An 18,851-nucleotide genomic window follows, 5' to 3' on the forward strand; every position below is an offset into this window, starting at 1 on the left:
TTCCATAGTAAACTTGAAACTTGTTGCCCTAATGAGGTTAATACAGACTTTTTAATAATATAGAATGCTATCTAAGCTTCTGGAAGTTGTCAATGAATTGTGATGCTGCTTGCTTAAACCACAGGAGGGAGTTAAAACATTAGTCTTCTGAATATTTTCAGTTATGGCATAGACTTAGTGCATTTCAGTTTACAAATATGCTGAATTTTACTTGTCTTATGTTTTGTTACTGCAATAGTGTAATGTACAAAATCAATACACAATGGTAACTTATTGTAACTGTTTACAATTGAACTCTGAATACCAGTTGATGGGTTTCATCAAGCTATCTAAAAATAGAAATAAAAGCCTTTTAAAAATGATCTTCTGCCTGTGCTGAACAGAACAACAGTTTTGGTGCTTCTCATTCTAATTTTTCATTCTACAAATTGCACAGATGAGCTTGTTAGAAATGAGATGTGCAAATAACTTAAGCTTCTCTTTCTGCCCATATAAAGTCACAGATGGACAGTGGCTGACTTTTTCAGAGATAAAATTTTGGAAATGTGCATTTATCAAATCCCATCATCCCAAACAAATTTTTAATCTGTGTGAGAATAAAAGTGTGGTTATGCTTAGCCTTGGAAACTTGGTATCTGAGCAATAGGCTAGCTCAATTGTGTTAGCCAACAATGTTCATAGGCATTCTTCTTGCACTTTTTTTTATGGCACATTTCAATAAAACAGCAAAATTTAATGTAATTTTAAGATATTTCCCAACTAAACAGGTCTAATCTTGTACTGCAATCTCATTGAGAAGGGGAAAGCAAGTCACGCTAACTGTAGAAAGGACTAAGCAATTCTCTTGTGAAACTCTGGACAACATTGCTGGGTATTTCTTGTGAGTATTAAATCACTGTGGTATTAACAGATATTCCAGAGGGTGGTGTTTTGTGAGTGTTTCCCCCCCCCCCCCCAAATTAAATATTCACATGAAAGGAGTGGAATAAATGTTTATCCTCTGCTTAATGTTGAGCATGGAAAAACAAAAAAGCCCCAAACATTTCAACTTTCATCTCTCTTCTGGAAGCTGCTCTCAGCTGATTTTTGATTCTAGACTCAAGACATAATTAACTTAGGGCTTTTGTTAGAATTCTGAGGGCCTTGATGCCACAAGTGATAAACGCTGAGGAAGTATGCTATTGTTTTATGTGCTCTATTTACTCTGTAGAGAGACTGTATTAACAAGTGTGAAGCAAAGCATGACACCTCGAATACAAAATTAACATGTACTCTTAATGATAAAAGCTGAGTGTCATTTCCCTCATTTCCTACAAAGAAGTAGAGGGAGGAAAATGAATGCAGTAAGCACAATGAAGTTTTGGCAAGTATTTAGACATCCACAGTTTATGAAGCGTATCAGCTATTTGGTTCACCCTTGAGCTTCACTGTAGATTTCTTATTGCTTCTGGAAGCTGCATGATACACACTAAAGCAATATTTTGGCTGGACAGGACATTCCAGCTAATTCACTGGCACAATGATGTGACCCAGCCCTAATTATTAATCTTGCTATCATTTTCAGACAGATTGTCAGTAGTTGTATGTGGGTGGGTGTGTGCATAGAGGCATGATACCTGCAGCACACATGCAACTTCAAGGGGTTCAGAATACACTGGCAAATAAACTTGGGAAAAGATGTATTAAAGCAGGCGTGCCAAAATATTCTAACAGATTTAAGGTGGTGATCTTTGGCTTTGAGACAGTGTATGACAGGCCATAAAAACCTGAAGATTCTGCTGAAAACATCCACATCTCTTAAGAAAAAGAATAAAAAAAGATAAATAGATGATGCTTACATTTCACTTTAAAGAAGGGAGAGAGGTCTAATTATCGAACAGCGTGCTTTGCTTGTAAAACACGTTGCAAGTCTTCTGTTAGTGCTATTTCTATTTAGTATCATATTTTCTGTGTGTATCAAAATGCTCATTTATGTATCTTTAACCTCGCAGTTCAAAAGACAAAAACACAAATATGCACATTTTGTAATTCTTTCAAATCTTATGCGTTCTGTTGAAACTATCCCTAAGGGCAAATGAACAAAATCAAAATTTAAGTCAAACGCTCACCTCTTGCTCATTGAACAAAAATCCAGCACCGGTGAGGTGTTCCCCCCCCCCTTTTTTATGCTAGGAGCTGGAGCCTGTAATAACTTTCTCTGTGAATTATTCACAAATAACCCTTCCAAACACACTGATGTTGCCTAGCCTCCTATAATCAAAAAAAAAAAATCTGCTCTACAGCAGAGGGTCTCAAATCTCCTTTGAAATTTTACCCTTACATTCCAAGTATTGCACGTTGGCTACATGCATGTATGGCATGCTCCAGAGCTAGAATAGTTGCAACCTTTCTAACTTCTGGTCTTTGCTTGCAGTAAGACTTCCCTAGAATTAAAAAAGCAAACTGTGAGGATAAATAGGTCTATTAATTTGGATTGTTCCCCTCTTTGGATATACTATAAATAGAAGTAATTTTATGAACTGTGTAACACCTAAGAACTTGCTTGTTCATCCTTAGGTATTTGTCATGTTAGGTCAGATTTGCAGACGATGAATTTTCTATCACTCAATCAGGCTGAAAGTAGGAGATTACCACAGAAACTAGACTTACTTGTCTGTCCTCACCTAGTCGAGAAAGACTGACATCTTTAACAGTTTCCAAAGTCAGAGAGCCTTCTTTTATCTTCCGTTCCCCTCCAGCTGCTGAGTGATAGTATCTGTGCAGACGATAGCGGGTTTCAAGTCCTTCACTCTGGTATGTAGTGTGTTCCCTACGATCTGCCGGTTAAAATAAAAGCTGTTTGGTTTGCGTGGTCACTGTCAAACATGAGTTTCAGAGCTCTTCCTCGCATTTTCTTTCAGTGTCTATAATCATTAACTTGCAATTGCTAACTGTACTTTCTGTTTTCTTTTTAGTTAGCTAAACTCCTTAGTTGCCAATATCAACAATCTAGAAGTCTGTAAAGATTTTCATCATTGGATTTTTATTACAGTCACTTCATCAAGCTTCTTTTGCACTTGCTCAATGTAAAGTTTATTCATATAGTATCCATAAGGCACTGTAGCCTTTCCTGAATGGACTGTTTTAGTAGTGTCTTTTTCTTCCATATAGGAAGTGCTTCTTTGTAGGCCATTTGAAATAGCATTGGCCAAAGCTTCAACTCCACGTTTGTATATATAGTTACTATAAAAAAATGCTCTCTCAGTGAAAATACCTCTAGTAAAGTCTTTGTTACTGATACATACTTGTCAAACCCAGCAGCTGATCTGCCTGGGAAGGAACTGAACTTCTACCTCCTAGCAGATACTCTAGCTGTGATAAATAATGACATATACCAGATGACTCTTTTCAAACTAACATACAAAAGCTTGAAAGGTGAGGAATAAACTATATGCTGCTACATTTGGCATTCAAATGCTATTAGTAGAAGCACCCACTTTTTTCTTTTCTATTCTTTTCTTTTCTCTTTTCAGAGGCAATAGATCTGAAATCGGCAGACAGAAAGCCTAAAATAAGAAACAGTGAACCAGTCTAATGAACTTAAAGTCAGCTCTTTATTATAAAGTTCTTTTATATCCATACAATTACTTTAGATTTGCTTTAATGACTTATTTTTTCCCCTGATACTAGCTGATACATTACTTAGAAAAAGACCGAGAAAGAAAGAAAAAGCACTTTGAGCATGTTCTTTGTTTAATTTTGATAGATCATTTTGCCAGCAAAACAGGATGAGACGTGAATTACAGCATGAGACAAAAGACAACATAGATACAAACTATCATTTTTATGTTATGACATAAATTCTGTCAAAAAGCTCAAGCTTGCCTTTTTTTTTTTTTTTTTTGAGGTGCCGTTAAATAAGTATTAGAAACGGGCTTAGCGAGAACTAAAAAAAAAGAAGTAGTATTTTCTATCTGTTTTACAGGAAAGGGAAATTATACTTTTACCATTTTTTCTTCAGTTGTTATTTCTGTTCTCTCTTCAGTCCTACATACACCTTATCAAAATCTAGAATGAGGAGGTAAAGTAGTCCATTCTAAATTTGAAGAAAGCCAGAAAGCTTTTTTTTTTTTTTTTTTTTTTTTTCATTTAGAAAGTATAGGGACTATGAAATTTGATACTAGGATTTATCTGTTAAGTAAATTAAAGTGGTTTTAGGAGGGCAAATCTCAGCTTCAATCCTGTAATCCAATCACACACGATCAGTACTGATGCTCTGCCTTGGCTTAATTGGAGCCCTGTAAGCATGAGGACCTTCCTACATGAACTAAATTGCAAGGTCAGGGCTTACGTGTTTTATAGGAATTCCTTTAAATTTAGACTAAGTTTAAAGTCCAGGCCCATTGACAGTCCAGTCAATAATGTGAATCTTCCCAGTGACTTGGACGGAAAGCACAGTCACCTCCTAGATAAATATTACATGGGAATACTAAAGGGCACAAAAACCAAAGCCACATATTACAACATTCTTTAGCTACTTAGAATGATAAAGCGATTTGCCAATCACAGCCACTTAAATTACTTACCTTTTCTAGTGTTAGTCTATCTTGCTGCCAGTAATGACAAATCAGCTTCCCAGTACCATATACTATAAATTCATAATTTTACTAAAATGTTTTATTTGCCAGTATTTTAATACACACTCATCTGATCATACTTATGCTCCTACGTGCCCAGTAAAGGACAGAACGTGTGATTTAACGATCAAAGCGCAGGACCTGTAGTTACATTCTCCTCTCTCCAGCGACTCATTAAGCGATGCTGGACCAAATACGTCTCTTTTTGCTAAACAGGAATGATATATTCTTGAAATGCTCTGAAATTCATTGCATATATTCCAAATATTGTGCTTCTAGGAAAAAAAATTATTCTGAAACAAATTGTCAGCTTTTAGCAGCTGAGAAGTAATAAACAATGTCCAAAATTACAGCACACCCCACGGTCTTCTACAACAGAGAAAACTCCTAGGAATCCTGGTTTATTAAATAGTATAATTTGCTACTTCTCTTGAATGATTAAATTGATAACAGCTTTTGCTAACAATGTTTATATAGCTTTAGTCTCTGGTGTTTTTTGATCGTAAATTATCTACCCGGAACTGCAAGTAGTGACTGATAATAAGGTTATTGCAGTCTTCTATGCAAAGTAGGTGTTACCACTTCGTATTCCTTCCCTGGAATATTATGTTTACTTTTTTTGTGTTTCTCTACAACATATTGTTCACGTGGGAAATGCTGGTATCTTGCATTATTTTCCTTAAAACTACTTTCTGACATTGGTGCAATAGTTAAAAATAAATTTAATATTTTTAGCAACTATTAATGATTGAGAAAATATATTGGACTATTTTTGGAATGCTGAAGTAATAAAGTTATGCCAAATTATATTCATTAAAAAGTCCTTACAAGAAATTAGGATTGTTAGAGAAATTAGTATGAAAAAATATTTTCAGAGCTTTTTCTTTTGATAATTTAAAGCACAGTAAATTCTGCTTTCAAATTAATCTAAAGCATTCAGGACACTAAAGAATTAGATACAAAAACATCTAAGAATATTTCACAGATGGATTTAATATAGGAAAGAGAAAACAGTTCTTGTCAACAAGTTAAAGTTTATCACTGTGAGAGACAGAGATGAAAATAAATAGTACTCTTATCATCAGTTTTGAAAATCCAATCAAGATGTTGTAGTTTTATCTGCCAGCTTATTTTTCAGTTCTGGAGTCCTGTCTACACGCAGGGTTTGGGAAAGGCCTTAGAGATGGGCATAGAGAGCAACAGTATGGTTTTGTTACTCATGAGAATTTAGCTGTGCTCATTATGCATCTTCTGCTGAAATTATTTCTCTTCTAGCAGGAATAAAACCAGAACAGAGGCCTTACCAGGCCAGAGAGCAGAAAACAACCTTACAGAAGAGTTATTTTCCATAACTGAACTAACCTCCCACTTTCCCCAAGATGTTCATGTTTTTTGAAGTGTCCTCAGTCAGCTGCAGGTTTTCAGAACTTTTATGTGAGAAGTCTTTCAGGTGCAACTGTCTGTCATTTCCTAAAGCTCTGGATTTTTCCCCCAGAAATATTTAAGTAAATGAAGAAGATACTCAGCATGAAGCATTCTTTATCCAGTATGAAAACGTTTAGCAGTCTACTTTAATAGCTTTGTGGATTAAAATTGTGCCATAGATGTCTAAAATAGTTGAATTATTTTTCCATAAAATGTGCTTTAATAGTTTTGATAGTAACAAAAAGAATTACTCTCAAATATATCTGCAGTAGCTTTGTTTAATTTTGAATACTTGGAGATCTGCTAAATGCTGCTGAATTATAAACCTGATGCAGATATCCTCAGAGCAGAGCTAGCATCTATACAACTGCAATTTCTGTGTTTGAAAACATAATCAAGCTCAAAAAGAGGCACATAAGAAAGGAAACTCAAAAATAAAATGTTTTCTCAAATTACTTTGTAGGACATTAGTTTTCAAACACATCTATTGTATTTTGTACACTAAGTCAAAAAATTTATGCTTGTTTTATCTGAAGCATGGCAATCTGCCAACCTTAGCTTTTAGAGATAAATTCTGCTATTCAGAGTAGAAGTTTTTATATCTGAGGCCACTTCCTTCTGCTATTTTATCATCTTCCTGGTTTTGTCTGTTTTCAATAAATGCCTTTGTATTTTCACATCTTTTATATGCATGTATACACAGATCCTTTCCTCTGTACGAAAACTGACAGTTGCAAGTTTAAAGGATAAAAACCAGACCGTTGACTTCAATTTCATTGCACTAATGCACTAAATAGCTGTTTTTGAAATATACCATAAAAAGATCTTAATATGTTAATTTTAAAAGTATTTTCTGAATTAGGGAGGGTGAGTTGATGTTTCATAACCAGGTTTTAAAAAGAAAAGAATCTCTGCTATAGCTATATTTAAGCACTCAGTTTGACATACAGAGGCTGGATTCTCAGAGTGAAAGTGAGTTACTTTAAAGCATCTCAAATTTAAACATACTGAAATTCTAAAAAGAAATTATTGTGAAGTCCAGTCATCTCCCCTTCCTCTGTCCAAAGCAGCTGAATGTTTCTGCCTGAAGAGAAGAACCTAAAAAACTCAGAAGCAAGGAGAAAGCAGAGAAAGAAAGACCAGAGATCTCTGCATACACAGTGGAGCAAAAAGACTTGGGAAACGTGGAGAACAACAAAATTAGAGGTGGTCGGGGAGAAAAATTAGATGCAATAAAGCAAACTGGAGAAAACTAGAGCTTTTGACACAAAACCTGGAAGCTGGTGTTAGTGATGTTACTACCCATTTGAACAATCTGTCATGAATTCTTCTTTCCCACAGAAAAGTGTTGCAGAGGATATAAGTTGCAAATCATCACATACCAGTCTTTTTATAAAGCCCTTTTTGTTGTTCTCTAGACCTGTTCTTTTACAGTTATATTAGCTGAGTAAAAATAATGTGAGCAGTCCTATCAGGCTTAAATTACATTTTTATTTCTTAAGGATGATTATTTTATACTATGTTGACTGAGATCACAGGAATCTTTTTCTGTCCACAGAGGAACTATATATAAGGTACCAAATTGTGTAACTACACAGAGGTAAGTGGAGTTACATCAGGAATTATTTTGACGAGTCTCCTCCATTTCCTTGGAAACACTCTTCATTTCAGTACTCGCCAGGTTTTCACTTTGACTTTCCTTTGCTTAACATCTTGTAGTTAGAGACAAAGTTTTTCTTTCTTAAAGACCATAATGAGAAATACAGCATTAGAAAGACAGTTAAGGTGAAGATTTTTTTTTAATTGGAAGTATATTTCTTATGATAAAAAAATACCAAGACATTTTTGTTGACGAGGAAGCATATGGGATTATCTTATTCTTACATCTGTAAGGATGTGAAAGGAATAAAATAGTTTGTGTAATCATGGGAAGGAAAGAATTTAAAAGATGTTTTTCTCCTTCAGACCTTGTCTGTTTTTTTCTAGCTATACTAGTTAGAATATAATAGGGATGGTTCTTGATTAGAGACAGTAGGAACTTAAAGTATTACACATCACCTTTTAACAAGAAATCACTTCCCCTTTTACACCTGAATTCAGCAGGAACTATGTATTTAAAAATTAACCTACAAGAGAAGCTGAAGACAAGCTCTCACCAGAATACAACTGCGATTCAATGACTTCCATAAATTCACTCCTAGGGTCGCCACATGCACAAAATACTTAGTACAAACTAAATCCAATGGTTTGAATTTGTTAAAGAAAAAAACCCACAGTTTTGAAGGGTGGTTTTACCCCTGACGATTTTATGGTAGAGTTGGTATAATCTGTCTCCCTGCTCACAGTATAAAGCCAGGATAAAACTTGGTCTAAACATTGTAATTCGTACTTAGCTAATCCTGGCAGGAGTGCAACTACATATTCATATTTGAATGGGATCAATTCAGTACCACTAAGTGATTTAGTATTACACAGACCACATATTAATAAACATATAAACCTGGCTATAGGCAGTTTGAGATAGGCTGAGCATGAGCGATCAAAAACTGAAATTGATGGAGAGCCCCTGACACCGTTTGCAGTTCAGAATAAGGCTAGGGTTACACCAGGATCTTGTCTCCACCGACAAAATTTAAGAACTCATCACTGCTTTCCCTTCTTCTTCCCATGTCATCCTTGTGTCACAGTCTACCAATGCTGCAATTGTGCCAGTGCAACTGTTTGTAGGACCAAGATGCAAACTTAGATGCAAATTCCACTGAATTATCAGCAGGATAATTCAAGTTAAAAACAACTACTTTAGGATTTTTTAATCTGTGTTGAGTGATCCGATTTACAGCATGGCTCCACAGTTACATCAACATGACTGAGAGGGCACTAAAAGTCACAGTCACTAGTTGGCAGTTCTTACTCCTGTCTAAATTTATGGTCTGATATTTATTAATTCCAGATTTATGCATTGCTGACTAGCCAGCAGCCCAGATTTGAGCCAGCTCATGTGGAGATACGCAATTGTATATCAAATGCTTACTGCTGAAGCAACAAGAGTACCTGATCTAATCCTTCTAATACAATGGTATGAGTGTGCCCAGCTTGTCACTTGGATGCCAGCCAGGGCAGCTGCCAGCTCAGGCCTTGACTGGATTTGAGAGTGGCATGTAATAATACATTTACACACCCTAAAGTTGGAGTTAGCCAGAAGATCTGAAATCACAGACTACAACTCTTTCTCAGGATGGGAACAGAGTATGGTCTTGCTTAATGCTTTCTCTTTTGGAGAACAGGATTCTACTCACTTTACATCAAGCTCATTCAATTTCCTTAGTTAGAAAACCCTCTCAAACTCAATACAAAATCCAACTGATGATTGGGTTAATTCCAGGTCCTTTGAATCCAAGTCCTCTTTTTCTGTTATTTTAGGCATATCTCTCATATTGGAAGTCATCCTGTTTGTGTCTGGCTGTATGCATAATCAGTACTCTCAGGTAGAGTAAGTTCTAATGCAAAGCGTATTTCAGATCAGAGTATTACAGAGCTGCTGGACCTCTGCAATTTTTAAAAGGTTTGCTTTTCCTCTCTGGGACACTGCGGTGTTCTTTACTCAGTGACTCACTAGCAGCCCCTCTCAGTGTTACACAATGGAAACCAGCACTGATTTCCAAAAACAGTAATGTTTGATGCTACGAGTAAATTATGTCCATTTAGAAGTCTTAAAAAACCTCAAAATATGTCAATAATTGTAATTTAAAGCAAGTTGCAAACAAAATCCAGATATGATTTAGAAGTTCATCTGTTTTCTTTCTCCCAGTTTTGATGTTCCCCCAACCAATATAAAATACTCGCATGTAAAATTTATCTTGACTAAATGAGAGGTGCAAACTCTTTTGAAACTGGTAAGACAACCAGCAAAGAAGACTTTCTATAAACGTATTTTTCCAGCTGAGACAAATATGATGTGTGTGACAGCATAAAAAATTTAAGAAGCAATACTTGGCTAAAACCCATCTGCCAGACAGAGAAAATCTAAGAGTTGCCTTAAGGGATCAAGAAAAACAGATTATTCAAGTACTGATAAACCATAAAATGAGGGAAAAAAGACATGATGATGGACTAAGAGTTTCCTGCCTGGAAATTATCAGGCAATGCTTCTTAAAAGTTTTTTGATTGTCTAGATCTCCCCTGTACAAGAGAGACATGGAGCTACTGGAGAGAGTCCAGCGCAGGGCTGTGAAGATGATCAGAGGGCTGGAGCACCTGCCCTGTGAGGAACGGCTGCGAAAGCTGGGCCTCTTCAGCCTGGGGAAGAGAAGGCTGAGGAGGGATCTTATCAATGTGTACAAGCACCTGAAGGGAGGGTGTCAAGGGAACGGGGACAAACTCTTTTCAGTTGTCCCATCTGACAGGACAAGAGGCAATGGGCAGAAATTGAAGCACAGGAAGTTCCGCCTGACCGTGAGGGGGAATTTCTTCACTGTGAGAGTGACGGAGCACTGGACCAGGTTGCCCAGAGAGGTTGTGGAGTCTCCTTCTGTGGATCTCTCCGGAGATCTTCAAGGCCCACCTGGATGCAACGCTCTCTAACATGCTCTAGGTGACCTGGCTGAGCAGGCAGGTTGGACTAGATGATCTCCAGAGGTCCCTTCCAACCTTACTGAATCTATGATTCTATGATCTGAAACAAAAGTTTTCTTTAATACAAATACAATGATTGAGTTTCAATGACAGTCACGCTGATTATCAACAAGATATTGTCTTAGGAAATGAAATACTTGCATCATTTTTCTAAACGTGAGTATCTAAATGAACAAGTAACAAAATCAACCAAGTAATTCTTATTTACAAAATGCTGCAGAATATCTATATACCTTAAGCATGTATCCTGTTTTTAAAGATATATCCATATTCTTTAAAAATATTTGTACGTAGAATAATATTTTATATTCCTTGCATTTCAATGTTTTTTAAAAAATATTTAATTGTATTCTTCTGAAATACATATAGATGTTTTTTCATATGAATTTGTCTCCTTGCAGGTAACAATAAATCCTTCTTATCAAAACTAGCAGAAGTCACAATAAGCCAGACTTGTAAATGAGTGATGTGTTGACTGAAGACATGAAACAGGACTACTTGCATATGGGATGACTACCACCTTAACTAAGATCTGAAAGATTCTTTCTTCCTTCCAACACTAAGATGCATCGCTCCATCCCCCTGTGACTGACACTTACCAGTCTGATGGCACACTGGCAATTACTTGATTTCCTTCTGTGTTAAGAAATGCAATTACGAATTTTCTCATATCTTTTAATAAATTGTTACCAATTCCCTACTACTGTCAACGTAATGAACATCATCATAGCTCATGCTTTTGATTAGAATTACAAAGTTAAAAAAAAAGCTATGGTCATAAAATGGAGTTTTACATTAATGAAACATTTACATTACTGAAAGAAGAAACTTATCAAAGTAAGATTAAGCTTATTTCTTTCTACAAGAAAATTGAAGATGAAATCAAGATCATTTCCAGAATTTTCATTAACTGATAAAGAGCTATACAGAAAAAAAAGGAAGACACTCTTGTGGAGGAAAGGATATGACAACCAGCAAGGCTTTTCTACTCCTAAATTCTGTGATTATTAAAAAAAAAATGGGGGACAGTAATTTTCATTCCCTATTTATTGCTATCTAGTTTAAAATGCAATCCATAGCAATCTTGCTAATTCAAGATTTAATGAGACCCTTAAATCCTTAAATACAAAACAGTACAGATTAAATGAAAACAATCTACAATACAAAAATATAGCTTTTCTCACAAGCCCAGTACCCATCTAATGTAAATTAAGTTCAGTGTGCAAAACATTCAAAGCCCACTGTCAACCATCTCTGCATTCAAACTTGTTTTAAAGCCATCCTGTAACTGCGCTTTATAGATCCATAGTTCACAACAAATCTCTTACCAAGGTAGTACTTCTGTTCAGTGTAACCGTCTCCTTCTTACGCACCAACTTACTAGAATCGTAACACAGCCGTTTTAGAATTTAAACCGTGAAGCACAGAGCAGCACCAAAGGCTTGTGATGTTCGTACGGTCTCCAGACGAGTTAGAATAACCGAGGAGAGGGGCTGTCAACGCCACAGCCCAGCTCCCAGGGCGAGGCGGTGCTACGAGGCGAGGGCGCTTCTGACACAGCTTCCCGGCCCGCGCCAGCCTGCAGCAGGAAAATGGGGGGAAAAAAAGTGGTGTTTTCCTGTTGGCTGACCCTTTCCTCTCCCCGTTTCCTTTCTGAGTAAAATTTGGACACACGAGGTTTTTTAAAAAAGACACAGCGAGGGGGTGCTGCCTGGGAAGGAAGGGGGGCCGCCGCCGCCGCCGCCCCGCCTGCCTTCGCGGAGCCCGCAGGCTGCCGCCGCCTTGAGAAGTGCGGGAAATGCCACAGTACTGCGAGCCCCAGGGCCGTGAGCTTGGAGAGCCCACGCACCACCGAGACGGCGGGCACGGGCCGCCCTGCCCTACCGCAGAAACAGGCCCGTTTCCACGCACGACCCGCGCGGCCCCGCCCGCGGGAGGCGCCCGCCGCAGCGAGCGCGGCAGCCCCGCGCGCCCTTCCAGGCGCTTCGACGCCCCCCGCCGCCCCTCCTGCGCGGCGCGGCCACCACCCGCCTCGCCCCGCTCCTTGAGACGCCTTCAAGGGGCGCAACGGCTCCCCGCCGGCCGCGGCCCGTCCTCCTCCCGGCGCCTCCCGCCACAGCCGCGCCCGCGGCCTCGACGCCGCCAGGCCGCGCCGACGAGCGCAGGCGGCCGGGAAGGAGGCGGCGCGGCGCTGACCCGCGCCCCGGCGGCGGCGGCGGCGGCGCAGGGCCGGCCGGGCCTGCCTGCCTTCCCCCCTCCGCCCCTCGGCGGGTCACATGAGAGGGGCGGGCGGCTGGGCCGAGGCGGCGGCTGCTGCCGCCGGGGCTGAGGCGGGGCCGGGCGGCGAGGGACGGGGCAGCGCGGCGGCGGCGGCGGTGTGGAAGCGGCGGCGAGGCGCCGAGCGGGTGGAGCGAGCCGCGGGCCTCCCTCCGCCGCGGCCGGTGCGGAGCGCGCTGCCTGCGGCCCCAACATGGACGAGGAGGGCGGCGGAGGCGGTAAGCGGCGGAGCGGGGGCAGCGCGGCTCGGCCGCCCCGAGGCCGCGGGCGTTTGCGGAGCCGGGGCGAGGCGAGCGGAGCGGAGCGCGGGGCCCGCGGTGGGGAGAGCAGCGCTGGCGGGCGGGAGCTGCGTGCCTGCGCGTGTGCCATCGTAATGGAGGCTCCGTGCTGGCCCCGAGCGGCGCGCCGGGCGCGGGGTGGGGGGCGAACCGCGCCTGAGGGCGGGAGGGCAGCGCGTCCCCGGGGAGGACCGGGCTGGCGCCCGCCGGGAGCTGCTCTCCCGCCGGGAGCTGCTCTCCGCTCTGCCGGAGGTCGGTAGCGAACGGCGGATTCGCAGCAGGCAGCGCGTTTGGCGAGCGCGCGTGTGTAAAGCCGGTCTGAATAACCAGTTCTGCCGTCTCGTCGGTGCTAATGGTGGCTGGAGTGAGCCGGGAAGCGGCCGGTGCCGCCGGGGGCGGCGGGAGGGACCGCGCGGGCCGGCCCGGGCCCCCGGCGGCCGCGGTGAAGAGCTGCGGGGCGAATCCGCCGAGCAACAGCGTGAACGCGCCGCGTTTGAGCGCGCTGGTTCCCGTTCAGAGAGGCGAAGCGATGGCTGAAGCGCGTGTGATTAAGCGCGGAGATTGCTAATTCTAAGTAGAATTGCCCGCAACTCGGAAATCGAGTGGGTGCGGTGTTTGTTTTGACAACTTGGGGGGGAAAAATACCAAGATGAATCAGAACAGTAAGTCTTCGAACAGCCCTGTGTAACTGTGGCCGTTTCTCAGCGCTCCTCTCGCTTGATTTGTCCGTGATCGATTAGCAAAAATCCGAAGAGGGAGCACCGTGACAAAACAAGCCAGCCCTCGTTTAAAAATTAGCATCAGAAACACTGGAACACTGTGAAGAGCAGAAAACTCATTCATACTCAAAATAATGTTATTTTTACAGTATCGTGGACTTGCATCTGTCCTAAAGGGAAGTTATTGTGCGTGTTGACACTAAACCCGCGTCAGGTGGTTTTTTTCACGTGTAAGACTTTAGACTTTAAAGTGGACCTGTTGCAGAATCAATCTTTCATAAGCTGCTAAGAGTTTCAGAGCTGAGTTTTCAGGGGAGAAGAAATACTCAGAATCTCAGGAGGATTTGGTCTGCATTTAGTAAGACTAGTTGTATTGCTGAAGAAGTCTTTTATATTTTATATATATATATATATATATATATATAATATAGTGTTAAATGTGCAAGTTAAACTATTCTCTAGATTCAAGCCCATTCCTTTCCTTTTTTTTTTTTTTGGTCAAACTACAGTGTATTTTCTGTTCCTCCTTACTTGGCTTTACAGTAAAACAGTCACAGACCAATAGGACTGGAAGTTTTTCTGCAATCAGTGTGTTTGGACTTTTACACTAGGTTCTTGTGAGTATTACATTCCTTTCAAAATAGAGATCCATTCTGGCTTCTCTTACGGCACACAATCAATCTGGAACACCAGGATTAGTTAGATAATTTCCAGCTAATGAACTGTTATTTTAAATTAGGATTTTTTTTCTTTCTTTTTAAACAGTACAGTGCACGTGGAAAGTGTTGATTTGACAGCCAGTCAATTTTAAAATGTTTTAGCGCTGCTGACAAGTCCTGGGATACAACCTAAGTGAATCTGAGCAGGGCTGTCAGCATTTTGAAACTCGACAGGACATTTGCAGGGCTCCCAAGATTCTCATTACTGAGTGGGAAACTCATGGGGCTACGCTTATCAGTGTGTGCAGGTGCTTAGGAAGTGTGCAAAATTATTTGAGAACTGCATAGAATCTCTAATGAGAGACTTGAACTAGATAAGCATCTAAATAGCTAGGACATTAGACTGTGATTCAGGAGGTAAACTTCTGTTCCCAGTTCAGTTCTGCCTGTTGCCCTGCTCTTCAGTTTAGCTCTCATCTTATGCTTCAGTTTCCTTATCTATCAAATGGGATTGGTTGTTCTACCACATGTTATAAAAACTGTGAGTGAAAGCAGAGCTATGTGAAGTTGGCTGTTATTATTTTATAAACATTTAATGGAAGAGAAATGTTAATTCAGGGAATTGTTCTTAGTACTGCTTTCTCTTTTGTATGTGGAGTCTGAATAGGGGCTTGCATTTATATTATACAATCCATTTATGCACAAAACTCCCATTGATTCAGTGGAGGCTGTGTGCATGGATTATCAATGTGATATGATCCAAGTCAATTAGTGTTTGTTTCAACCTACTTTTGTGTTCTAGTTAAAATATCTCTGTGGTTCACTTAGTTCAGGAAATTTCTCCTCCCTGTCCTTACTTGGTTGAGTATCACATGTGATCTGACTGAGGTTTTTCTTATGTGCGTGCTGTTAATGTAGTGATGGTACCATTGAACTGAGATCTTTACATTGAATATTGGTGTTGGCGGTAGGTGGTATGATTGTGTACTGCTAAATAGTAAATCTTCTGTGTAATTAAAGAATATATAAATAGTCTATGTGTATCACTGTATAGAAGACATAGCAGAATATGCTTATTTTTTTTTCCTTCTGAATTTGAGTCTAGTCGTGCAATGGCTTCAGAGTCCCCCCAGTTCAACTTGGTGGCTCTCCATCTGGAGACACTACAAGATCAATTACCGATCAACTTTTGTGTATATGTTTGTTTTAAACTAACTCTATGAAGGGCTCTGAACAGACATACAAAGAAGTTAAAATCCTGCCTCTGCTTGAAGAATAAACAACACTGTAGCAACTAATTATGGCAGAGCACTTCTCTACTGTTTCCCGAACTCCAGGCTTTACTGCTGAATCTTGAAGCTTATTTGGAGGTGAGAGGGCTGCTCAGTTGCTATGCTCTGCTAGTCCTTGGCTGCACTTGCCAGCAGTGGTGCCAGGTAGGATGTTTGTTTCTATTATAGAGGCAGCCATTTACTAGGAACTAGACTGAGAGACCAGCTCGACTTGTAGAAGACTCAGAAGAATAGATTTGCTGCCAAAGCAAATTTAGCAATCTGACTTCTGTCTGTGTAGCAAAGCAGTTATCCATTTGTAGGTAAAAGCTGTTAAATGTAATAAACCCCACAGACAATCAACTTGAAACACTTTTTCTAAAAATGTACATCACCTATAGACATGAGTATCCTCAGGATCTCTTCTGTTCTTTACATTGTAATATCTTTTAAGGATAGATATTAAAGATAGAATCCATGCGTCTTTCTCATGGTTATATAGACTTGCTTTCTATTTAAGTCTAAAATTGCATATTTTGTTCATTGCAAAAGATAAAATACATTTCCTATAAACATTCCTGTGTGTTAGCACTACCTACTCATTAAAGTGGATAACTTGTAGTTTTAAAGAGTTGTCCGAAAAGGTCTTTGGAGGCAGGTTTGTAGATTTACAAAACATTCTAGGGAAATGTCAAGAATAAAAAAAACACACCTGACTGTTAAACTAACCACCTGTGCTGGTTTTAGGGCGAGAGCAAAATAGCTGATACGAGACACAATTAAAAGAAACAAGTAAATGACAGAATCAAGAGCTTCATACTAAAGCTTTTTTGCTAAATAAATACATATTCATGCTAAATGGAATGTCTTGTCTTTGTTTGTAAAGCTAACCTGTCATTCAATAGTATAATAATTTTACTCCAATTTAATATCACTCTAAAAGAAAAATGCCATCATAAAACATTATTAATTACATTTTGAAATGGTAACTATTTTTAGTGGTATCATATATATAATAGAGAAAGAGGTTGCCATATTTTTCTTAGCCTGATGTTCAATATTTTTAGCAGTGATCTGGAGGAAAACATTAAATTATTGCCTATAAAATTGCTAGAGGTTACCAAATTTGACATATTATAAAATGACATGCGGTCTCTTGTGCACAGCAACACAAACCACATACCATGAATTGCAGTGGAACAATACAACAATAACATAGCATTTGTCTGTACTGCTACATCGGGGGGGGGGGGGAACAGTGGGATTTACTTACGGGAACAGTGTATGCTTTGCTGAATAATCTTGGGAATCATGGTAATAGCCACCTGAATGTGAGCTTCCTGTGTGCTGCTGTTGCTAAATGGATATTACAATCTTTTACCGTCATTGGAGCTACAGGAATCTTTACCGTTTGAGAGGCTGTGCATCTTGAGGCAACAAACTGTTTTCCAAGATACATTCTGCAGTTAAAATTCAGTTTCTTAATCTTACCATGTTTATTGCATCTCTTTTTTTTTCTTTATTGCATTTTGCATGTTTTTTTTTTTTTTTTTTTTTTCAAAAGAAAGCAGATGAAATACAGTGCAAATTTCCTCCTGTTTCTTCTGCTCTTCTACTTGTCCAGTAGGTCTCTCCTTTTCTGGTACAACAGACAAGTTTTATCTCCTGTCCTTTAAATTGTTTCACTTACACTGTAGCTCTGTCTTATCTGCTGCTATCTCTTGCTTGCTTCCTTTCCCTCCCAATACAAACATACTTTAGTCTCTTTCTTAGTACACCCCATCTTTGGCCCTGTTTACTTCTTGAACTCCTGCCCCATCTCTCTTTCATGTTGAAAGTCGTTGAGGGAGCTGCTTGCCTTTGCTGTCTGAAGAGTAGCTCCTCCAGGTTCATCCTAGGTCCTTTCCACACTTGTCCTGACCCCTTGTACTCAGTACATTCCCTTCCTCCTTTTTGTCCTGCCAGCTGCCTCTAGTGCTGTTTACTATATTTCTTGTTTTTGAAATCTTACTCTTTCTTGGCTTCTTTGACTGTTCTCTTCTCATTACCCTTCTGTCTTGTTAATCGTTTTTTCATTTGAAGGTGATCGTTCTCCTTCCAGCTTCTTGTGAGGATTTGCAGGACCCTTCCCTTGGTTTCCTGCTCTTTTCTCCTCTACGTCTTGTTTCTGGATAATCAAATTTGCAAATAATAATTTGAACTATTGTGTATAAGCTGATGACTCACAGCGTATATTGTCTGTTCCGGATCCAGTACCATCTCTCGCAGTTAAAATGTTGGCTTGTTTAACATCTTAAGAGTGCATAATTATTATCTTAAGCTTAATGAGTCTAAACCAGAGCTCTTAATGTTGTTTCTACCCTCTGCCTTTCTTGATGTCTGTGGACACACACCAACATCTTGGTTGGTTATTGACAAGAAAATAATTCGATGTTGTAATTTTCTTCAGTTTTCTTTTTAAGAAAGAATGAAGTCATAGAAAAATGACATTAAAAGAGACCACTTGCAATGCAAAAGTATTGGAGTGGAACACTTTTGCAGTCTTAAAGCTGTGAAATAAATTATGTTTTCCTATACAATATTAATTTTTCTGCTTGAATGCATAGATTTAATCTGATTTTTCTGCAAGCTTCCTGGGGCTAGCCAGCAGGTAGGATAGCATTTGTGGTGATCAAATGAATCTATATTATATGATATTTTTTTTGCTACCTTTTTGATAAAGTGATAGTGAGTTATGTGCTTCATTCTTCCTGTAGTTCTTGAATACTTAAGCATGTGCTGTTGAATTGCACTCATATTAGTAAAGAGTTTTGACACATTGACCGTGGGCTTCATTCACTGAGGATAAAAATAAGTTCTTGGCAGCTACCTCCCTGGGAAAGCCTGTCAACTTATACATTTGTAAGATAGGAATCCTGTGAAAGTGAAGAACACATGATATTTTACTTTAAGCTGTGCAGAAGCAAAGAAAAAA

The 18,851-nt window shown here is 39.7% G+C and overlaps 1 protein-coding gene across 1 annotated transcript in view; it reads left to right on the forward strand.

Annotated features, from left to right (window-relative positions):
- Window positions 1-13,030: 13,030 nt before the first annotated feature.
- CYTH3 (cytohesin 3) overlaps window positions 13,031-18,851 on the forward strand; it is a 52,757-nt gene continuing 46,936 nt past the window's right edge. Inside the window, exon 1 of the mRNA XM_062588073.1 lies at window positions 13,031-13,168. Within this exon, the coding sequence (XP_062444057.1) occupies window positions 13,144-13,168 (25 nt within the window). The 5' untranslated portion in view covers window positions 13,031-13,143. The remainder of the gene's footprint in view (window positions 13,169-18,851) is intronic.

This window comes from Rhea pennata, chromosome 15 (assembly GCF_028389875.1).
Source record: "Rhea pennata isolate bPtePen1 chromosome 15, bPtePen1.pri, whole genome shotgun sequence".
NCBI classification, from domain to species: Eukaryota; Metazoa; Chordata; class Aves; order Rheiformes; family Rheidae; genus Rhea; species Rhea pennata.